This window comes from Cherax quadricarinatus, chromosome 49, assembly GCF_038502225.1.
Source record: "Cherax quadricarinatus isolate ZL_2023a chromosome 49, ASM3850222v1, whole genome shotgun sequence".
Classification (NCBI taxonomy): domain Eukaryota; kingdom Metazoa; phylum Arthropoda; class Malacostraca; order Decapoda; family Parastacidae; genus Cherax; species Cherax quadricarinatus.
The window spans coordinates 17,456,054-17,481,191 of record NC_091340.1 but is presented as its reverse complement, the minus strand read 5'-3'; the positions used below and the strand labels follow the sequence as shown (position 1 = coordinate 17,481,191).

The 25,138-nt window shown below is 40.1% G+C and overlaps 1 protein-coding gene across 3 annotated transcripts in view; it reads left to right on the top strand.

The window, feature by feature from the left end:
• pps (protein partner of snf) overlaps nt 1–25,138 on the top strand; it is a 593,176-nt gene that overhangs the window by 313,375 nt on the left and 254,663 nt on the right. For all 3 annotated transcript variants that reach the window (XM_070095224.1, XM_070095226.1, XM_070095225.1), the window contains 2 exons: nt 9,603–9,800; nt 10,342–10,527. In XM_070095224.1, coding sequence (XP_069951325.1) covers nt 9,603–9,800; nt 10,342–10,527 — 384 coding nt within the window. The remainder of the gene's footprint in view (nt 1–9,602; nt 9,801–10,341; nt 10,528–25,138) is intronic.

Sequence of the window (25,138 nt, the reverse complement as noted above, 5' to 3'; positions counted from 1 at the left end):
ATTATTAGCAGTAGCAGAAATGTTTGATTCTTTGCTGTGTTCAAGAGTAAACACATGATGTCACCTTCCAATTCCTGTCCGAATAGCCATTCTAATATGCAGTTGTGGATGGGTTTACATTATTTATACTGTAGTTTAATAGCAAATAATGAACAAAACACTCGCCACACAGTGGTGGGAGGGCTGGCTGCCAGTTGCAGGGGTCGGAGGGAGGGTAGTAGGGACTCGTGGCAGTAAACTTAAATATGATTTGGCAGCTGGGAATTTGGCGGTTGGGAATTCGCAAATGTGTGAAGCCCGCGAAAGTTGAAAACGAGAATGTTGAGGGAGACCTGTACATTGTAATGGCAAAGACTATTCTGTCAAGTATCTTCTGAGTATATACTATCAGATAACTTGTTTCTTCACATCGGAGAGTACATTCCAACTACAGTGGTACCTCGTATTTTGAACAGCTCCCAACTCGAACAATTATGTAAGTGTATTTTTGTAAATGCTTTTATAAGTGTATTTTTGGGGGTCTGAAATGGACTAATCTAATTTACATTATTTTTTTTTTTTTTCTACAAGTCGGCCGTCTCCCACCGAGGCAGGGTGACCCAAAAAAGAAAGAAAATCCCCGAAAAGAAAATACTTTCATCATCATTCAACACTTTCGCCACACTCACTCATTATCACTGTTTTTGCAGAGGTGCTCAGAATACAACAGTTTAGAAGCATATACGTATAAAGATACACAACATATCCCTCCAAACTGTCAATATCCCAAACCCCTCCTTTAAAGTGCAGGCATTGTACTTCACATTTCCAGGACTCAAGTCCGACTATATGAAAATAACCGGTTTCCCTGAATCCCTTCACTAAATATTACCCTGCTCACACTCCAACAGATTGTCAGGTCCCAAGTATCATTCGTCTCCATTCACTCCTATCTAACACGCTCATGCATGCTTGCTGGAAGTCCAAGTCCCTCGCCCCCAAAACCTCCTTTACCCCCTCTTTCCAACCCTTTCGAGGACGACCCCTACCCCTCCGTCATTCCCCTATAGATTTATATGCTTTCCATGTCATTCTACTTTGATCCATTCTCTCTAAATGACCAAACCACCTCACCAACCCCTCTTCTGCCCTCTGACTAATGCTTTTATTAACTCCACACCTTCTCCTAATTTCCACACTCCGAATTTTCTGCATAATATTTACACCACACATTGCCCTTAGACAGGACATCTCCACTGCCTCCAACCGTCTCCTCGCTGCTGCATTTAACACCCAAGCTTCACATCCATATAAGAGTGTTGGTACTACTTTACTTTCATACATTCCCTTCTTTGCCTCCATAGATAACGTTTTTTGACTCCACATATACCTCAACGCACCACTCACCTTTTTTCCCTCATCAATTCTATGATTAACCTCATCCTTCATAAATCCATCCGCCGACACGTCAACTCCCAAGTACAGTGGACCCTCAACCAGCGATATTAATCCGTTCCTGAGAGCTCATCGTTAGTCAAAATAATCGTTAGTCAAGTTAATTTTCCCCATAAGAAATAATGGAAATCAAATTAATCCGTGCAAGACACCCAAAAGTATTGAAAAAAAAATTTTTACCACATGAAATATTAATTTTAATACACACAAACTGAAGATTACATGCACAGTTACATGACACTTACCTTTATTGAAGATCTGTTGATGATTGATGGGATGGGAGGAGGGGAGAGCGTTATCTTCTTACTGTTTAGAAGGGGAATCCCCTTCCATTAGCACTTGAGGCAGCAAGTCTTCTTTTGGGGATACTTCCCTTGTTCTTTTAATGCCACTAGGACCAGCTTTAGAGTCACTGGACTTCTGTCGCACAACATATCTGTCCATAGAGGCCTGTACCTCTCGTTCCTTTATGACTTTCCTAAAGTGGTTCACAACATTGTCAGTGTACAGGTTGCCAACACGGCTTGCAGTAGCTGTGTCAGGGTGATTATCATCCATAAAGCTTTGCACTTTAAGCCACATTGCACAGATTTCCTTAATCTTAGAAGTAGGCAACTTCTTCAATTTCTCTCTCCCCTCCTCCGAAGCAGATTCCTCAGGTCTGCCCTCTTGCTGTTCACGATGATCTAGCAGCTCATCAGTGGTTAGTTCTTCACTGTCCTCCACCACCAACTCTTCCACATCCTCCCCACTAACCTCCAACCCCAAGGACTTCCCCAATGTCACAATGGATTCCTCAACTGGCATAGGATTCTCAGGGTTAGCCTCAAACCCTTCAAAATCCCTTTTGTCTACACATTCTGGCCACAGTTTTTTCCAAGCAGAGTTCAATGTCCTCTTAAGTCACTTCCTCCCAAGCCTTACCTATAATGTTTACACAATTGAGGATGGTAAAATGGTCTTTCCAAAACTCTCTTAGAGTCAGTTGAGTTTCTGAGGTCACTACAAAGCACCTTTCAAACATAGCTTTTGTGTACAGTTTCTTGAAGTTGGAAATAACCTGCTGGTCCATGGGCTGCAGGAGAGGAGTGGTATTAGGAGGCAAAAACTTCACCTTAATGAAGCTCATGTCCCTAGAAAGTCGCTCTGCCACATCTGTTGGATGACCAGGGGCATTGTCTAATACCAGGAGGCACTTAAGGTCTAATTTCTTTTCAATTAGGTAATTTTTCACATCGGGGGCAAATGCATGGTGTAACCAGTCATAGAAAAAGTCCCTAGTGACCCATGCCTTACTGTTTGCCCTCCACAGCACACACAAATTAGCCTTGAGGACATTGTTTTTCCTGAACACTCTGGGGGTTTCAGAGTGATACACCAATAAAGGCTTCACTTTGCAATCACCACTAGCATTGGCACACATCAACAAAGTAAGCCTGTCTTTCATAGGCTTATGTCCTGGGAGTGCCTTTTCCTCCTGAGTAATGTACGTCCTGCTTGGCATTTTCTTCCAAAACAGGCCTGTTTCGTCACAATTAAACACTTGTTCAGGTTTCAGTCATTCACTGTCTATGTACTCCTTGAAGTCCTGCACATATTTTTCAGCCGCTTTGTGGTCCGAACTGGCAGCCTCACCATGCCTTATCACACTATGAATGCCACTATGCTTCTTAAATCTCTCAAACCAACCTTTGCTAGCCTTAAATTCACTCACATCACTAGTTGCAGGCTTTTTTTTAATTAAATCGTCATGCAACTTCATAGGCTTTTCACTTATGATCACTTGAGAGATGCTGTCTCCTGCTACCTGTTTCTCGTTTATCCACACCAATAACAGTCTCTCAACATCTTCGAGTACTTGCGATCTCAGTTTCGAAAACATAGTTGCACCTTTGTCAAGAACAGCTTCCTTGATTGCCGTTTTCTTGCCCACAATAGTAGCGATGGTTGATTGTGGTTTATTATACAACTTGACCAGCTCAGAGATACGCACTCCACTTTCATATTTATCAATGATCTCTTTCTTCATCTCCATAGTAATTCTCTCCCTTTTTGCTGTAGGGTTGGCACTAGAAGCTTTCTTGGGGCCCATGGTGACTTATTTTGCAGGTGCAATCACTAAAAAGGCTGTGATAATATGAAATGTTCCAGTTGTATGTTTGGAAGCGACCGCGGTGGCTGGCTGGCTTGTAAACACTGGCACCAAAGGGACAAGTGAGGCGCGCTCAGGCCAAAGTGGACGCGTATGGTACGTAACGAAAAGCGCTGGTCGGGTTTTTAAGCGCTAGTCGAGGCAAAATTTTTGCGTTTAAATGAATCGCTAGTCAGATTTAACGTTAATTGAGGGTCCACTGTATCTGAAAACATTCACTTCTTCCATACTCCTCCTCCCCAGTTTGATATCCAATTTTTCTTTATCTAAATCATTTGATACCCTCATCACCTTACTCTTTTCTATGTTCACTTTCAACTTTCTACCTTTACACACATTCTCAAACTCATCCACTAACCTTTGCAGTTTTTCTTTAGAATTTCCCATAAGCACAGTATCATCAGCAAAAAGTAACTGTGTCAATTCCCATTTTAAATTTGATTCCCCATAATTTAATCCCACCCCTCTCCTGAACACCCTAGCATTTACTTCTTTTACAACCCCATCTATAAATATATTAAACAACCATGGTGACATTACACATCCCTAAGACCTACTTTTACCGGGAAGTAGTCTCCCTCTCTTCTACACACCCTAACCTGAACCTCACTATCCTCATAAAAACTCTTAACAGCATTTAGTAACTTACCACCTATTCCATATACTTGCAACATCTGCCACATTGCTCCTCTATCCACTCTATCATATGCCTTTTCTAAATCCATAAATGCTATAAAAACTTCCCTACCTTTATCTAAATACTGTTCACATATATGCTTCAATGTAAACACTTGATCTACACATCCCCTACCCACTCTGAAGCCTCCCTGCTCATCCGCAATCCTACATTCTGTCTTACCTCTAATTCTTTCAATTATAACCCTACCATACACTTTTCCTGGTATATTCAGTAAACTTATTCCTCTATAATTTTTACAGTCTCTTTTGTCCCCTTTCCCTTTATATAAAGGGACTATACATGCTCTCCGCCAATCCCTAGGTACCTTCCCCTCTTTCATAAATAACAAAAAGGCACAATACCGTGACTGGAACGATACACAAATAACCCGCACATAAAAGAGAGAAGCTTACGACGACGTTTCGGTCCGACTTGGACCATTGACAAAGTCACACAAACAGAGGTGGAGCAGGACGGCTATATATAGGCAGGAAGAGGTGGAGGTAGTAGTAGTACAAGAATTGTATATGATACCGACAGGATGAAATGACACATGCACAACACCCTGGCATCCCCACCGTAGACGTTTCGCCATCCAGCCAGCCACTGGATGGCGAAACGTCCACAACAAAGACAACCAGACGCCGCACATGTCTTAATTTCATCAGTAGTTGTAGTAGAAGAAGAAGAGGTAGTAGTAGTGGTAGTGGTAGAAGTCAGAAATAAGGAAGACGAGCCAGTCAAATACAAAGGAAGGGGAGCACTGCAAGAGAGCTAGAAACCCACAGAGGGAGAGCAAGCGCACCGAGGTGCATGAAAGGGGAAGTGGTGAAATAAAATAAATGAAGAAGGAACAGAAACACGAGACAGGAGAGAGAAAGACAACCCAGAGGAGAAAAGGAGAGGAAAGGGGAAGAGGAAGAAGAAAAAGAAGAAGAAGAAGAAGAAGTACCAACCACTCCAACACTATATCCCCCCTTGCTTTTAACATTTCTGTCATGATCCCATCAGTTCCAGCTGCTTTACCCCCTTTCATTCTACGTAATGCCTCACGTACCTCCACCACACTTACATTCTGCTCTTCTTCACTCCTAAAAGATTGTATATCTCCCTGGCCAGTGCATGAAATTACTGCCTCCCTTTCTTCCTCAACATTTAAAAGTTCCTCAAAATATTCTCGCCATCTACCTAATACCTCCCTCTCCCCATCTACTAACTCCCCTACTCTGTTTTTAACTGACAAATCCATACTTTCCCTAGGCTTTCTTAACTTGTTTAACTCACTCCAAAATTTTTTCTTATTTTCATTAAAATTTCTTGACAGTGCCTCTCCCACTCTATCATCTGCTCTCCTTTTGCACTCTCTCACCACTCTCTTCACCTTTCTTTTACTCTCCATGTACTCTGCTCTTCTTATAACACTTCTGCTTTGTAAAAACCTGTCATAAGCTACCTTTTTCTCTTTTATCACCCCCTTTACTTCATCATTCCACCAATCACTCCTCTTTCCTCCTGCCCCCACCCTCCTATAACCACAAACTTCTGCCCCACATTCTAATACTGCATTTTTAAAACTATTCCAACCCTCTTCAACCCCCCCACTACTCATCTTTGCACTAGCCCACCTTACTGCCAATAGTCGCTTATATCTCGCCCGAATTTCCTCCTCCCTTAGTTTATACACTTTCACCTCCCTCTTACTTGTTGTTGCCACCTTCCTCTTTTCCCATCTACCTCTTACTCCAACTGTAGCTACAACTAAATAATGATCCGATATATCAGTTGCCCCTCTCTAAACATGTACATCCTGGAGCCTACCCATCAACCGTTTACCCACCAACTCATAATCTAACAAACTACTTTCATTACGTGCTACATCATTCCTTGTATATTTATTTATCCTCTTTTTTTCATAAAATATGTATTACTTGTTACCAAATTTCTTTCTACACATAGCTCATTTAAAGGCTCCCCATTTACATTTACCCCTGACACCCCAAATTTACTTACTACTCCCTCCATAACATTTTTACCCACTTTAGCATTGAAATCCCAAACCACCATTACTCTCACTCTTGATTCAAAACTCCCCACGCATTCACTCAACATTTCCCAGAATCTCTCTCTCTCCTCTACACTTCTCTCTTCTCCAGGCGCATACACGCTTACTATAACCCACTTTTCACATCCAATCTTTATTTTACTCAACATAATCCTTGAATTTATACATTTGTAGTCCCTCTTTTCCTGCCATAGCTTATCCTTCAACATTATTGCTACTCCTTCTTTATCTCTAACTCTATTGGAAACCCCTGACCTAATCCCATTTATTCCTCTCCATTGAAACTCTCCTACCCCCTTCAGCTTTGTTTCACTTAAAGCCAGGACATCCAGTTTCTTCTCATTCATAACATCCACAATCATCTCTTTGTTATCATTTGCACAACATCCACGCACATTCAGACTTCCCACTTTGACAATTTTCTTCTTCTTATTCTTTTTAGTAATCTTTTCAGGAAAAGGGGTTACTAGCCCATTGTTGCTGGCATTTTAGTTGACTTTTACAACACACATGGCTTACGGAGGAAAGATTCTCATTCCACTCCCCCATGGATATAAAAGGAAAAGTAATAAGACCAAGAACTATTAAGATAAAATCAAAGAAAACTCAGATGAGTGTGTATAAATAAACGTGTACATGTATGTGTAGTGTGACCTAAGTGTAAATAGAAGTAGCAAGACATGCCTGTAATCTTGCATATTTATGAGACAGACAAAAGACACCAGCAATCCTACCATCATGTAAAACAATTACAGGCTTTCGTTTTACACTCACTTGGCAGGACGGTAGTACCTCCCTGGGTGGTTGCTGTCTACCAACCTACTACCTACATTATTCCTTATGGGAATAAATTCATTTGGTAACGGCACTCGAACAGCCTTCTGGAATGAATTATGGCCGAAATTCGAGGTATCACTGAACTTTTAAGCATTTCCCTAGTTTTAAGTGCTTTACTTGCTCTGTGCAGGCAGTAAAGGATCTTTATCTTTTCCAGCTCTCGTATCTCTCCTCTCTTGAATGGTGCCATCAACATCAAACAATATTCTAAATGAGAGAAAGCACAAGTGATTTGAATAATGTCACCATTAGCATTTTTTCTGTTGTTTTTTAAAGTTCTCATTATCCACTCTGTCATTTTCCTGGCTGTTGCAGTACATATTTTTCTCTTTGGTGCTCTCTAAATAATAGGTCATCTGACATTATTATACTCAAGTGTAATTTACATGTTCATTTTGTTCTGTGAGATGATCCTGCTGAGTTTTGTATCCTCTGCTAATTTTGGTTTCATCTACAAAGGACGATATGAAGCTGCGGGAAGTGTTTTTTGTCTATGTCTGCTGTGAAATTAAGAAACAGTAAAGATGCCAAGACTATGCCTTGTGGTACTGAACTTTTTTTCTTTGGTAAGGCTAGAGTTTGCTTAGTTTGCTACTACTCTTAGTGTTCTATTCATTAGAAAATTAAATATCCATTATCCTACTTTTCCCATTATTCCTTTTGACCTTATTTTATGGGTTATCACTCCATATTCACTTTTCTCAAATGAGAACATAAGAATGAAGGAACACTGCAACAGGCCTACTGACCCATGTAAAGCAGGTCCGTGACACCTCCCCGGGACTATCCCAATGACCCACCTAGTCAGGTCTCTTCCACTTAAGGAAGGAGCACAGCATCAGACCTAGTAGCACAAGTTAGTCAGGTCCAGCTCACACCCACCTACACCCACTCATGTATTTATCTAACCTATTTTCAAAACTACACAACGTTTTAGCCTTTATAACTGTACTCAGGAGTTTGTTCCACTCATCCACAACTCTATTACCAAACCAGTGCTTTCCTATATCCTTCCTGAATCTGAATTTTTCCAACTTGAAACCATTGCTGCGAGTCCTGTCTTGGCTGGAAATTTTCAGCACGCTATTTTCATCCCCTTTATTTATTTCTGTTTTCCATTTATACACCTCGATCATATCCCCCCTAATTCTTCGCCTTTCGAGAGAGTGCAGATTCATGGCCCTCAGTCTATCCTCATAGGGAAGATTTCTGATACATGGGATCAACTTTGTCATCCTCTTTGTACGTTTTCCAGTGCATTTATATCCATTCTATAATATGGTGACCAGAACTGTGCAGCATAATCTAAATGAGGCCTAACCAAGGATATATAGAGTTGAAGAACAACCTGAGGACTTCTATTATTTATACTTCTAGATATGAAGCCAAAGATTCTATTAGCTTTATTGCAAACACAAATGCACTGTTGTCTTGGTTTTAGATTATTGCTGACCAGAACTCCTAAATCCTTTTTGCAATCAGTAGTATTAAATTAAGATCTACATTATTTAGTTTATATGTGGCATGGTTATTTTCCTGTCCAACATTTAGAACTTTTCATTTGTGTATATTAAACTGCATCTGCCACTTCTCCGTCCATTGCATCAGTCTATTCAAATCATCCTGGAGTGCTCTAGTGTCCTCATTAAAATGAATTGGCCAGCCTATTTTGGTGTCATCAACAAATTTGCTTGTGTCGCTATTTATTCCCTCATCTATGTCTTTTATGTAAATTGTGAACAACAACGAGCCCAACACTGACCATTGCGGAACACTGTTTGTGACATACTCCCATTCTGATTTCTCCCGATTTATGCAAACTCTTTGCTGCCTATTTGTCAGCCATGCCTCTACCCAGGAAAATATTTCTCCTCCTATTCTGTGTGCCTGAAGTTTCCTCAATGGCCTCTGATGTGGAACTCTATCGAAAGCCTTACTGAAGTCCATATACACAGTATGTATATGCATTACCATGATCTACCTCCTCAAACACCTTAGTGAAAAAAGTCAGTAAAAGTTAGGAAATGTGGTCTGTGTAGACCACTTTTGTGTTTTGGCTTTCTTCCTATGCCTCTGTAATTTCATTATAATGGTTTAGCAAGTAAAACCATGTTGACTTGGGTTGTGGAGGTCATACTTTTCCATAAAATTTGAAATTTACCATCTCACCACTCTTTCAAAGACTTGTAATTATATAATGTGTGATATTAGTGCTGCTAAGCTGTAATTTTTTGTCAGAGCCTTGGATTCACTAGTTTGGTAAGAAGCATCTACAATGCAAATGTATCTAATTATAATTTAGAAAAAGACTGGCCGAAAATGTTTGTAAAAACCATACATAAATAAGACAAATTTGAATTTGCTGTAAATTTAATTGGTTCTTTATAAAATTTCAGAGCTGTATTTTTTATGTCTTCTAAATGTCTTCTAATTTTCAGGTTCAGAACAAACCTACATCTACAGAGAAGAAGAAACCTGAGCCAAATGAAGTTAGAAACAACATAAAAAAAACCCTTGCAGACTGTCTTATTAAACGCTTTCAGGATGCTAAAACAGAATTTGATAACCTGAATGAGGACGACATAAAAAATCTTGCTGAAACTATAGAAAAGGAGCTATACATGTTCTTTGGGAAGGTCAGTATAGTTTTAGTTGTCATGTAAAACATTAAATGAATTTTTAATTTATCTGTAGTAAAATTTTATAAATAATTGTTTAAAGTATTTTAATTGTTAGTAACTTAAATGGGAAGTGGAAAGAAATCTTCCATTCCTTTAACTTTCAATAAACTGTGTTGGTAGAATCAAAGGATGGGGAGCAGGATAAATCTTGTGTAATGGGTCGTGTTGTGGCAGGTCACCAGTCAACTATTAGGCCTGGTAAGTTGAGTGTCCTGCTGTTTAATGTTTACCTCTCTCACTACTGAACTGCATTTCACCATTTCTACATTCCTGTAGAATGGATGATAATTGGGTGTAATCCAAGGAAGGGAGGGATAGCTCCAGCTCTTTGGATTAAGAGCTCTATTATTTTTGTGTGAAAAATGAGTTGTGTATAACTCGATGAAATTCTGAGAAGATGCTAATCACAAATATGCAACAAAAATGAAGATTTTTGAAAATAAAGTGATTAATATTTATGCCATACTGGAATAATAATTGCCATGTTTCTCTTCAGGATGTAGGATTCAAGTACAAATCTCGCTACAGGAGCATTCTTTTTAACACTAAAGACACAAAGAACAGTGGGCTATTTCGTAAGATCTTAAATGGAACAATTTCTCCATCAAATTTGGTTCGTATGACATCTGAAGAATTAGCATCCAAAGAGCTTTGTGAATGGCGAGAGAGAGAAGAGAAGAAGGTAATGTATTGGTATTCATTTTTCTTTAGTTTCTGTACCACATAATTAAGGAAATTATTTGGATGAGAACAAAGAATATTTTTAAATTAATTGAAGAGTAAGATTGATATGATATGAAGGAATTATAGGGCGAGGTTAACAGGTGATGTGAATAGCAATTAGGCTTGGGTCTCTAATGATGTAATAGTATAACATGGATTTTTCCCTATTGATGTAGGCAGCTTGCAGTTTGACGCATTTATCTAGCCATTGTTAGACAGGAATGAGTGGAGGCAAATGGTTTTTGGAATTGACGAGCTGTAGAAGTGTGAGCAAGGTAATATTTTGTGAAGGGATTCAGGGAAGCCGGACTTGAGTCTTGGAGGTGGGAAGTACAATGCCTGCGCTTTAACCCCTTGACTGTCGCAACCCCAAATCCTGAGGTGCCTCCTGGTGTCGTAAAATTTTTGAAAAAAAAAAAAAATTATTTTTTCTCATGAAATGATAGAGAATCTTTCTTGATGGTAATGGCTCCAAAACAACGAAATTTGATGGAAAACTTACGGAATTACACTCTCGCAAAGTTAGCAACCTCGGCGATATTTACAAATCGGCGATTTCGCCCACTTTGAGCCCTATTTTTGGCTAATTCCATTGTTCCAGTCGACACCAAACTCATAGCAATTTCTTTAGAACTCCATTTGTTCTATCGATTGAGTGCAAGAAACTGCCCGTTTACTGATTTCAACTTCCTAATAACGTGGTCAGAAATTTGCAATTTGGCTAATTTCACACAAATTAAAAAAATAGGTCAATTTTAAAATAGGGTCCAGAATGAACTATGCAGATATTCCTGGCTCTAAAATAACATTCTCTTTGTTTATCAGCCGTTTTTCCAGGTCTCTCTGATATTACTCTTGCTTTCTATTTTGAATTTTTATTCAAACAAAAAATAGAAGATTTACTGCTATGCAGACTACTGCAATATTGTAATAATTGTATAAATAATGTCAACCCATTCATGACTGTATATTAGAATGGCTAGTTGGACATTTATTGGACAAATAAATCATTTGTTTGCTTTTGAACATTGGCAAAAATCAAACATTTCCTCTACTTTGAGCTCCATTTCAAGGTTCTTTTCATAGTAAAACCAATGAAAATCACCTCTATTTCTATAATACATTTTCCATTCTATCAAGTGAGACCAAGAAAACGAGAATATAACCATAAATACTATACGAAAATACACCGTAAAGTTGGTGTTTTAATCCAAAAACACGGTCAGAGTTTTTTTTCTCATTATGCACTGCATGCTACAGGATTTTTTTATATGGTGCACACTGACCACACAGACCCATTCTCTCACATGTGGGCCTACCAGCTTTCTCCTGCTTGATTTGAAGCCGCTAGAATTTATGAGTATATATACGTCATACACGGTGGCTCGTAAGACGTATATATACGACCGAAACAGTCAGAGGGTTAAAGGAGGGGCTTGGGATACTTGCTGTTTAGAGAGACTTCTAAACCATCGTATCTGTGTCCCTCTGGCAAGACATTGATAGTGTGAATGATGGTGAAAGTGTTTATTTTTCATGTCACCCTTGCCTCGGTGGGTGGCGTCGAGCATATTAAAAAAAAAAATTAAAAAGTGAGTGGATTTATCATTGATGGATAAGCGTAATAACAGAATAATTATGAAGTGTTCAAGCAACACAGATGTTAAAGAAAAGTTCATTGAAGTTTTTTCTTACATCAGCAGCCATCTTTCACTAAGGCAGAGTGACCCAAAGAAGGAAACATTCAACATCTTTTATTCACTGTTTTGCCAAAAGTGTGCTACATCACAGTTCATACCAAACAGAAGAAATACAAAGGGAACAAGAGGCCTTACAGGATATTACAAGAAACCCAAATTACAGTAGAACGTTGACTTACGAGTTTAATCCGTTTGAGGAGCTAGCTCATAACTCAACTTACTTGTATATTAAATTAATTTTCCTCATTTAAATTAATTGAAAAGCCATTAATCCGTTCCTGCACTCTGGAGAGACGAGAAAAAATACTTGAATATGACGCTATTATCAACTGGACAGCTTATTTATCTATCACAATTCATCTAATATAATATAATAAGCAATATAATTAACACAGAAACATGATATATACTCTAGAATGTATAAAATAGGCCATAATATGGTGGCAAAGGCAGCGGCAGAAGCTTCCAAAATTTTTGTCTCAATTTTACTATAGTATCTTCCCATGCTCTTACTATAAGAAAAAATGTAGTATTTTTGAGGCTAACTGCAGTAGATCACTAGTTTTCTAAAGAAAATGCTGAAACAATGTTTTTATAAATAAGAAATATATAAAAACTGTTTATATAAAGTGTATATGTACTTACACACTTGGAGCAGAGATGGTGGGGGAGGTTGAGGGGGGGGGAGGTTGAGGGTGGGGGAGGTTGAGGGTGGGAGATATTGAGGTTGGGGGATGCTGTGGGTGGGAGATATTGAGGGTGGGGGATGGGGGTGGGAGAGTTTCAGTGGAGAGGAATAAATGAGATTAGGTCAGGGGTTTCAAATAGAGTTAGAGCTAAAGAAGAAGTAGCAATAATTTTGAAGGATAAGTTATGGCAGGAAAAGAGGGACTACAAATGTATTAATTCAAGGATTATGTGGAGTAAAATAAAGGTTGGATGTGGAAAGTGGGTTATAGTAAGCATATATGCACCTGGAGAAGAGAGAAATGTAGAGGAGAGAGAGATTTTGGGAAATGTTGAATGAATGTGTGGGGAGTTTTGAACCAAGTGTGAGAGTAATGGTGGTTGGGGATTTCAATGCTAAAGTGGGCAAAAATGTTGTGGAGGGAGTAGTAGGTAAATTTGGGGTGCCAGGGGTAAATGAAAATGGGGAGCCTTTAATTGAGCTATGTGTACAAAGAGGTTTGGTAATAAGTAATACATATTTTATGAAGAAAAGGATAAATAAATATACAAGTATGATATAGCACATAATGAAAGTAGTTTGTTAGATTATGTATTGGTGGATAAAAGGTTGATGGGTAGGCTCCAGGATGTACATGTTTATAGAGGGGCAACTGATATATCGGATCATTGTTTAGTTGTAGCTACAGTTAGAGTAAGAGGTAGAAGGGAGATGAGGAAAATGACAACAACAAGTAAGAGGGAGGTGAAAGTGTATAAACTGAGGGAGGAGGAAGTTACGGTGAGATATAAGCAACTATTGGCAGAAAGGTGGGCTGGTGCAAGTATGAGTAGTGGAGGAGGGGGGGTTGAAGAGGGTTGGAATAGTTTTAAAAATGCAGTATTAGAATGTGGGGCAGAAGCTTGTGGTTATAGGAGGGTGGGTGCAAGAGGAAAGAGGAGTAATTGGTGGAATGATGAAGTAAAGGGTATGATAAAAGAGAAAAAGTTAGCTTATGAGAGGTTTTTACAAAGCAGAAGTGTTATAAGAAGAGTAGAGTATATAGAGAGTAAAAGAAAGGTGAAGAGAGTGGTGAGAGAGTGCAAAAGGAGAGCAGATGATAGAGTGGGAGAGGCACTGTCAAGAAATTTTAATGAAAAATAAGAAAATTTTTGGAGTTAGTTAAACAAGTTTAGAAAGCCTAGAGAACGAATGGATTTGTCAGTTAAAAACAGAGTGGGGGAGTTAGTAGATGGGGAGATGGAGGTTTTGGGTAGATGGCGAGAATATTTTGAGGAACTTTTAAATGTCGACGAAGAAAGGGAAGCGGTAATTTCATGCACTGGCTAGGGAGGTATACCATCTTTTAGGAGTAAAGAAGAACAGGATGTGAGTGTGGGGAGGGGGGTGCATGAGGCATTGCGTAGAATGAAAGGAGGTAAAGCAGCTGGAACTGACGGGATCATGACAGAAATGTTAAAAGCAGGGGGGGATATAGTGTTGGAGTGGTTGGTATTTTTGTTTAATAAATGTATGAAAGAGGGGAAGGTACCTAGGGATTGGTGGAGAGCATGTATAGTCCCTTTATATAAAGGGAAGGGGGACAAAAGAGATTGTAAAAATTGTAGAGGAATAAGTTTACTGAGTATACCAGGGAAAGTGTACGGTAGGGTTATTATTGAAAGAATTAGAGGTAAAATAGAATGTAGGGTGAGCAAGGAGGTATTAGAGTGGGTAGGGGATGTGTAGATCAAGTGTGTACATTGAAGCATATATGTGAGCAATATTTAGATAAAGGTAGGGGAGATTTTATTGCATTTATGGATTTAGAAAAGGCATATGGTAGAGTGGATAGGGGAGCAATGTGGCAGATGTTGCAAGTATATGGAATAGGTGGTAAGTTACTAAATGCTGTAAAGAGTTTTTATGAGGATAGTGAGGCTCAGGTTAGGGTGTGTAGAAGAGAGGGAGACTACTTCCCGGTAAAAGTAGGTCTTAGACAGGGATGTGTAATGTCACCATGGTTGTTTAATATATTTATAGATGGGGTTGTAAAAGAAGTAAATGCTAGGGTGTTTGGGAGAGGGGTGGGATTAAATTATGGGGAATCAAATACAAAATGGGAATTGACACAGTTGCTTTTTGCTGATGATTCTGTGCTCATGGGAGATTCTAAAGAAAAATTGCAAAGGTTAGTGGATGAGTTTGGGAATGTGTGTAAAGGTAGAAAGTTGAAAGTGAACATGGAAAAGACTAAGGTGATGATGGCATCAAATGATTTAGATAAAGAAAAATTGGGTATCAAATTGGGGAGGAGTGTGGAAGAAGTGAATGTTTTCAGATACTTGAGAGTTGACGTGTCAGCGGATGGATTTATGAAGGATGAGGTTAATCATAGATTTGATGAGGTAAAAAAGGTGAGTGGTGCATTGAGGTATATGTGGAGACAAAAAACATTATCTATGGAGGCAAAGAAGGGAATGTATGAAAGTATAGTAGTACAAACACTTATATGGGTGTGAAGCTTGGATGTGAATGCAGCAGCGAGGAGGTGGTTGAAGGCAGTGGAGATGTCCTGTCTAAGGGCAATGTGTGGTGCAAATATTATGCAGAAAATTCGGTGTATGGAAATTAGGAGAAGGTGTGGAGTTAATAAAAGTATTAGTCAGAGGGCTGAAGAGGGGTTGTTGAGGTGATCATTTAGAGAGAATGGATCAAAGTAGAATGACATGGAGAGTGTATAAATCTGTAGGGGAAGGCGGGTTAGGGGTCGTCCTCGAAAAGGTTGGAGGGAGGGGGTAAAGGAGGTTTTGTGGGCGAGGGGCTTGGACTTCCAGCAAGCTTGCGTGAGCGTGTTAGATAGGAGTGAATGGAGACAAATGGTATTTGGGACCTGACAATCTATTGGAGTGTGAGCAGGGTAATATTTAGTGAAGGGATTCAGGGTGTAAATATTATGCAGAAAATTCGGAGTGTGGAAATTAGGAGAAGGTGTGGAGTTAATAAAAGTATTAGTCAGAGGGCAGAAGAGGGGTTGTTGAGGTGGTTTGGTCATTTAGAGAGAATGGATCAAAGTAGAATGACATGGAAAGCATATAAATCTATAGGGGAAGGAAGGCGGGGTAGGGGTCGTCCTCGAAAGGGTTGGAGAGAGGGGGTAAAGGAGGTTTTGTGGGTAAGGGGCTTGGACTTCCAGCAAGCGTGCGTGAGCGTGTTAGATAGGAGTGAATGGAGACGAATGGTACTTGGGACCTGACGATCTGTTGGAGTGTGAGCAGGGTAATATTTAGTGAAGGGATTCAGGGAAACCGGTTATTTTCATATAGTCGGACTTGAGTCCTGGAAATGGGAAGTACAATGCCTGCACTTTAAAGGAGGGGTTTGGGATATTGGCAGTTTGGAGGGATATGTTGTGTATCTTTATATGTGTATGCTTCTAGACTGTTGTATTCTGAGCACCTCTGCAAAAACAGTGATAATGTGCGAGTGTGGTGAAAGTGTTGAATGATGATGAAAGTATTTTCTTTTTGGGGATTTTCTTTCTTTTTTGGGTCACCCTGCCTCGGTGGGAGACGGCCGACTTGTTGAAAAAAAAAAAAAAAAAAAAAAAAAAAAAAAAAAAAAAAAAAAAAAAAAAAAAAAAAAAAAAAAAATTCAGGGAAACTGGTTATTTTTATATAGCCGGACTTGAGTCCTGGAAATGGGAAGTACAATGCCTGCACTCTAAAGGAGGGGTTTCGGGATATTAGCAGTTTGGAGGGATATGCTGTGTATCTTTATAGGTAGTACAGTGATCCCTCGCTTTTCGTAGTTCTCGGGAATCATAGATTTTGGAAATCATAGGGATATTTTCGTATAAACATGGGCTCGCTAATCATAGGTTGACTCGCGAATAGTAGTTCGTCCGGGACGCGTAAGCACGGTGTGAGCCGGTTCGGCCTCCCTACCCAGCCAGCCTGGCATTGTTTACCAGTAAGCGAAGGCCCCTTCACGTGCTCCTACGAAATATTTCATAATATTCCACTCATTTTAGTGCTTGCAAGTACTAAATAAGCTACCATGGCTCCAAAGAAAGCTCCTAGTGCCAAGCCTGTGGTAAAGAAGGTGAGAAATACACCAAAGCAATGTTTCACAGGTACTTGACTGTGACCACAGACACTCACTTGACCCTAAGGGAATTTTGGAAAGAGCACTTCAGCATCCTCCATTACATAACCCTTATAGGTATGGCTTGGGAGGGAGTGACTACCAGGACTTAGAAATCTGCTTGGAGAAAATTGTGGCCAGATTGTGTCGACAAGAGGGATTTTGAAGGGTTTGGGACTGACGCTGATGAGCCTATATCTGGTGTTAAATCAATTGTGGCACTGGGGCATTCCATGGGGTTGGATGTGAGTTTGGAGGATGTGGAAGAGTTGGTGGAAGACCACAACGAAGAGCTCACCACTGAGGAGCTGCAAGAGCTTCAGCAGGAACAGCAACAGATCGCAGCTCAGAATCTTGCTGCAGAGGAGGAGGAAGAGAGATGGAAGAAGGTGCCTTCTTCAGAAATTAAAGAGATTTTTGCTATGTGGGGTAAGATGGAAAGCTTTATGGAGAAACATCACCCTGACAAGGTTGTTGCAAGCCATATTGGCAACATGTACAGTGACAAAGTCTTGGGCCATTTTAGGGAAGTGTTAAAGAGACGCCAGAAACAGAGCTCTCTGCACAGTTATTTTGCGAGACAGGACTCCAGTGACTCTCAAGGTGGTCCCAGTGGCATTAAGGAACAGAGAAGAGAAGCAACCCCAGAAAAGCAATTGGTACCTGAGGTGTTGCTGGAAGGGGATTCCCCTTCCAAACTGTAAACAATCCAATCTCTCTCCTCCTCCAGTCTCCCATACACTAAGAAGAATCTCCAATAAAGGTAAGTGTTATTCTGTTAATGTTTCATTCATCATTTCCCATTGTATTGTTTATGTACTACATGTATATTTCATGTAAAAAGAATTACTTCTGGGTGTCAGGAACGGATTAATTGAATTTACATTATTTCTTATGGGGAAAATTGATTCGCAAATAGTAGATTTCGATAATAGTAGCAACTCCAGGAATGGATTAACTACGAAAAACGAGGGACCACTGTATATGCTTCTAAGCTGTTGTGTTCTGAGCACCTATGCAAAAACAGTGATTATGTGTGAGTGAGGTGAAAGTGTTGAATGATGAAAGTATTTTCATTTTGGGGATTTTCTTTCTTTTTGGGTCACCCTGCCTTGGTGGGAGATGGCCAACTTGTTGAAAAAATAATTATTTATTTAGGGAACTGAAGGTCTATTGTTATAATAATAATAATTTTAATGATAATGGTATTAGTATTATTATTTTTTTTTTTTTACAAGTCGGCCATCTCCCACCGAGGCAGGGTGACCCAAAAAGAAAGAAAATCCCCAAAAAGAAAATACTTTCATCATTCAACACTTTCACCTCACTCATACAATGAATGTTTTTGCAGAGGTGCTCAGAACACAACAGTTTAGAAGTTTTTTTTTTTTTTTTTCAACAAGTTGGTCGTCTCCCACCGAGGCAGGGTGACCCAAAAAAGAAAAAAAATCCCCAAAAAGAAAATACTTTCATCATCATTCAACACTTTCACCACACTCACACATTATCACTGCTTTTGCAGAGGTGCTCAGAATACAACAGTTTAGAAGCATATACGTATAAAGATACACAACATATCCCTCCAAACTGCCAATATCCCAAACCCCTCCTTTAAAGTGCAGGCATTGTACTTCCCATTTCCAGGACTCAAGTCCGACTATAAGAAAATAACCGGTTTCCCTGAATCCCTTCACTAAATATTACCCTGCTCACACTCCAACAGATCGTCAGGTCCCAAGTATCATTCGTCTCCATTCACTCCTATCTAACACGCTCATGCACGCTTGCTGGAAGTCCAAGCCCCTCGCCCACAAAACCTCCTTTACCCCCTCTTTCCAACCCTTTCGAGGACGACCCCTACCCCTCTTTCCTTCCCCTATAGATTTATATGCTTTCCATGTCATTCTACTTTGATCCATTCTCTCTAAATGACCAAACCACCTCAACAACCCCTCTTCTGCCCTCTGACTAATGCTTTTATTAACTCCACACCTTCTCCTAATTTCCACACTCCGAATTTTCTGCATAATATTTACACCACACATTGCCCTTAGACAGGACATCTCCACTGCCTCCAACCGCCTCCTCGCTGCTGCATTTACCACCCAAGCTTCACATCCATATAAGAGTGTTGGTACTACTATACTTTCATACATTCCATTCTTTGCCTCCATAGATAACGTTTTTTGACTCCACATATACCTCAACGCACCACTCACCTTTTTTCCCTCATCAATTCTATGATTAACCTCATCCTTCATAAATCCATCCGCCGACACGTCAACTCCCAAGTATCTGAAAACATTCACTTCTTCCATACTCCTCCTCCCCAATTTGATATCCAATTTTTCTTTATCTAAATCATTTGATACCCTCATCACCTCACTAGCACGTTAAGAGACCATACAATAAGTGTCAGGGGCCCAAGACTGTTCAACTGCCTCCCAGCACACATAAGGGGGATTACCAACAGACCCCTGGCAGTCTTCAAGCTGGCACTGGACAAGCACCTAAAGTCAGTTCCTGATCAGCCGGGCTGTGGCTCGTACGTTGGTTTGCGTGCAGCCAGCAGCAACAGCCTGGTTGATCAGGCGCTGATCCACCAGGAGGCCTGGTCACAGACCGGGCCGCGGGGGCGTTGACCCCCGAAACTCTCTCCAGGTAATCTCCAGGTACTCTTTTCTATGTTCACTTTCAACTTTCTACCTTTACACACATTCCCAAACTCATCCACTAACCTTTGCAGTTTTTCTTTAGAATCTCCCATAAGCACAGTATCATCAGCAAAAAGTAACTGTGTCAATTCCCATTTTAAATTTGATTCCCCATAATTTAATCCCACCCCTCTCCCGAACACCCTAGCATTTACTTCTTTTACAACCCCATCTATAAATATATTAAACAACCATGGTGACATTACACATCCCTGTCTAAGACCTACTTTTACCGGGAAATATTCTCCCTCTCTTCTACACACCCTAACCTGAGCCTCACTATCCTCGTAAAAGCTCTTTACAGCATTTAGTAACTTACCACCTAATCCATAAACTTGCAACATCTGCCACATTGCTCCTCTATCCACTCTATCATATGCCTTTTCTAAATCCATAAATGCAATAAAAACTTCCCTACCTTTATCTAAATACTGTTCACATATATGCTTCAATGTAAACACTTGATCTACACATCCCCTACCCACTCTGAAGCCTCCTTGCTCATCCGCATTTCTACATTCTGTCTTACCTCTAATTCTTTCAATTATAACTCTACCGTATACTTTTCCTGGTATACTCAGTAAACTTATTCCTTTATAATTTTTACAATCTCTTTTGTCCCCTTTCCCTTTATATAAAGGGACTATACATGCTCTCTGCCAATCCTTAGGTACCTTCCCCTCTTTCATACATTTATTAAACAAAAGTACCAACCACTCCAACACTATATCCCCCCCTGCTTTTAACATTTCTGTCATGATCCCATCAGTTCCAGCTGCTTTACCCCCTTTCATTCTACATAATGCCTCACGTACCTCCACCACACTTACATTCTGCTCTTCTTCACTCCTAAAAGATGGTATACCTCCCTGGCCAGCGCATGAAATTACCGCCTCCCTTTCTTCCTCAACATTTAAAAGTTCCTCAAATATTCTCGCCATCTACCTAATACCTCCCTCTCCCCATCTACTAACTCCCCTTCTCTGTTTTTAACGGACAAATCCATACTTTCCCTAGGCTTTCTTAACTTGTTTAACTCACTCCAAATTTTTTTCTTATTTTCATTAAAATTTCTTGACAGTGCCTCTCCCACTCTTTCATCTGCTCTCCTTTTGCACTCTCTCACCACTCTCTTCACCTTTCTTTTACTCTCCATATACTCTGCTCTTCTTATAACACTTCTGCTTTGTAAAAACCTCTCGTAAGCTACCTTTTTCTCTTTTATCACACCCTTTACTTCATCATTCCACCAATCACTCCTCTTTCCTCCTGCCCCCACCCTCCTATAACCACAAACTTCTGCCCCACATTCTAATACTGCATTTTTAAAACTATTCCAACCCTCTTCAACCCCCCCACTACTCATCTTTGCACTAGCCCACCTTTCTGCCAATAGTCGCTTATATCTCGCCCGAACTTCCTCCTCCCTTAGTTTATACACTTTCACCTCCCTCTTGTTGTTGCCACCTTCCTCTTTTCCCATCTACCTCTTACTCTAACTGTAGCTATAACTAAATAATGATCTGATATATCAGTTGCCCCTCTATAAACATGTACATCCTGGAGCCTACCCATCAACCTTTTATCCACCAATACATAATCTAACAAACTACTTTCATTACGTGCTACATCATACCTTGTATATTTATTTATCCTCTTTTTCATAAAATATGTATTACTTATTACCAAATTTCTTTCTACACATAGCTCAATTAAAGGCTCCCCATTTACATTTACCCCTGGCACCCCAAATTTACCTACTACTCCCTCCATAACATTTTTACCCACTTTAGCATTGAAATCCCCAACCACCATTACTCTCACACTTGATTCAAAACTCCCCACGCATTCACTCAACATTTCCCAGAATCTCTCTCTCTCCTCTACACTTCTCTCTTCTCCAGGTGCATATACGCTTACTATAACCCACTTTTCACATCCATTCTTTATTTTACTCCACATAATCCTTGAATTTATGCATTTGTAGTCCCTCTTTTCCTGCCATAGCTTATCCTTCAACATTATTGCTACTCCTTCTTTAGCTCTAACTCTATTTGAAACCCCTGACCTAATCCCATTTATTCCTCTCCATTGAAACTCTCCCACCCCCTTCAGCTTTGTTTCACTTAAAGCCAGGACATCCAGTTTCTTCTCATTCATAACATCCACAATCATCTCTTTCTTATCATTTGCACAACATCCACGCACATTCAGACTTCCCACTTTGACAATTTTCTTCTTCTTATTCTTTTTAGTTTAGAAGTATATACATATAAAAATACAAAACATATCCCTCCAAACTGCCAATATCCCAAACCTCTCCTTTAAAGTGCAGGCATTGTATTACCCATTTCCAGGACTCAAATCTGGCTATGTAAAAATAACCGGTTTCCCTGAATCCCTTCACTAAATATTACCCTGCTCACACTCCAACAGATCGTCAGGTCCCAAATACCATTCGTCTCCATTCAGTCCTATCTAACACGCTCTCGCATGCTTGCTGGAAGTCCAAGCCCCTTCCCCACAAAACCTCCTTTACCCCCTCCCTCCAACCTTTTTGAGGACAACCCCTGCCCCTCCTTCCTTTCCCTGCAGATTTGTACGCTCTCCATGTCATTATACTTTGGTCCATTCTCTCTAAGTGACCAAGCCACCTCAGCAACCCCTCTTCAGCCCTCTGACTAATACTTTTATTAGCTACACACCTTCTCCTAATTTCCACACTCCGAATTCTGTGCATAATACAGGTACCATCTGACTTACGACCGAGTTCGGTTCCGAGAAACCGGTCGTAAGTCGAAATGGACATAAGTTGAACTTTACTACTGAATATCAACATCACATTTTTGTAATGACTTTATTTTATTGTTTTAATTTGGTATTTCATGTTTTACTTTAGTTTTTATGCTGTTAGTACTGTATTTTATTCTGTAAGGTTTAGGATAAACACTGTGTACAACACAAACAGTTGTTTACTCCCAGAAATTTGGCATAGAAAACAAGGTCGTAAGTCGGATGGTAGGTGTATTTACACCACACATTGTCCATAGACAGGACATCTCCACTGTCTCCAACCACCTCTACACTGCAACATTTACAACCTAAGCTTCACACCTATATAAGAGTGTTGGTACCACTATACTTTTATACATTCCCTTCTTTGCCTCCATAGATAATGTTTTTTTGTCTCCACATATACCTCAATACATTATCTATGGAGGCAAAGAAGGGAATGAATGAAAGTATAGTGGTACCAACACTCTTATATGGTGATGAGGGTATCATTTGATACCCTCATTTGATGATTGGGTGGCTGGGAATTCGCAAATATTCAAAGCCCGCGAAAGTAAAAAAAACGAATGTTGAGGGAGACCTGTACACAGACTTTGCAAAGGCATTTGACGAATGCAATCATAGAGTGATGGCACACAAAATGAGGGCCATATGCATTATGGGGAAGGTAGGCAGATGGATATTTGGATTCTTAATACAAAACACAAAAAGTAGTAGTAAACAAAGTAAAATCCGGCATCAGTGAGGTAAGAAGCTGTTTCCCAAGGCACTGTCCTGACACTGCTGCTGTTTCTCATCATCATAACAGACATAGATAAAAACACCCATCACAGTTTTGTATTATCACTTACAGATGACATCAGCATAAGCATGAAAGTTACTATGGTAGAAGACAGTGAAAAATTACAGTGTTTTCCAGTGGGCCGTGGAGAACATGACATTTAGTGGTGATAATTTCCAGCTGCTTATGTATGGAAAGAATGAAGAACTTGAAAAAGAGACTATATACAAAACTGAAGAGGATCATCAAATAGCACGAAAGCAACTCATGAAAGACTTGGGAATAACTGTGTAAGCTGATCTTTCTTTCAAAGAATATAAGACAAAACTCACGACAGTCAGGAGAATAACTGGGTGGGTGTTGAGAACCTTTAAAACAAGGGAAATAATACCACTTGTGACACTTTTCAAATTGCTAGTGGTCCCCCCATTTAGAATATTGCTCAGTGTTGATGGCCCCATTCAAAACAGGAGAAATATCAGAGTTTGAACAAGTACATAGATCCTTTATGGCCTGCATAGGGCTGGTAAAGCATTTAAGTTACTGGGAACACCATAAAGTCTTGAATACAGCCTCTCCTCACTTAATGACGGTGTTCCCTTCCTAAGACCACATCGGTAAATGAATTACAAACAACCTGCACATAGAAGAGAGGAGATTATGATGACGTTTCGGTCCGACTTGGACCATTTACAAAGGCATACTATTGAAAAGGAGAGCGGGAAGGGTATATATAGGTAGTAGTAGTAGTGGCGGTGGCGGCGGCAGGAAGTAGTAGTGGAGAGGTAGTACGAGGAGGAGGAGCCAGTCAAATACTAAGAAAGAGGAGCACTACAAGGGAGCTAGGTGACCACAGAGGGTAAGAGCAAGAACACGGAGGAAGGGAGGGAATAAGTAAATGAATAAATAAAGAAGGAACAGACACACAGGGCAGAAGAAAGACAACCCAAAAGAGAAAAAGGAAAGAGGAAAGGGGAAGAGGGAGAAGAAGAAAAAGGAGGAATCAGGTTAAGTCATGGGTGTTATGAAGTTTGGAGCATTTTACAGTGTAGTGGGAAAGGAAGGCATCTACAGAGACAAAGCCAGGACTAAGATTCATACAAGGAAAGTTCTGTATTAGGGAGGATTCAACCAGACAGCGACTGTTAAAGTTGGAAGTAGGGAAGAGAGTTTTAGCAGAAGACCAGTCAATAGGATGGCTGTGATCTCTGACGTGACAGAAGAGAGCATTGTTAGTGTCAGCAAGCCTAACACTACTTTTGTGCTCCCTAAGTCTGTCAGAAAGAGATCGGCCAGTTTCTCCAAGGCATTGAAGAGGACAGGAGGAACAAGAAATAGAGTAGACACCCGGAGCATCTGTAGAGGGAGGAGAGGTATGAACAAGATTAGTACGAAGAGTGTTAGTCTGGTGGAAAGTAAGTTTGAAGTCTAAGGAACAGAGAGAGTTGTTGAGATTAGAAAGACCGGAAATGTAGGGAAGGCAGAGGATAGAATAGTTCCCAGGAGTAGAGAGTTTGGGAGAGAAGAAATTATGTTTAGCACGTGAGAAGGCAGAGTCTATGAAATGGGAAGGGTATTCAAGACAGGAAAATGAGTTATGAAGATTGGAAATTTCTGATTGATGGAACTGAGGATCACAAATGCAGAGAGCATAGAAAAAGAGGGAGATAAGAACACTTCTCTTGACAGAGGAAGCATGATAAGAAAAGTAGTGAATGTTCATGCCACTGTGCATAGGTTTGCAGTAAGCGGAAAAGGCAAAACCTGTA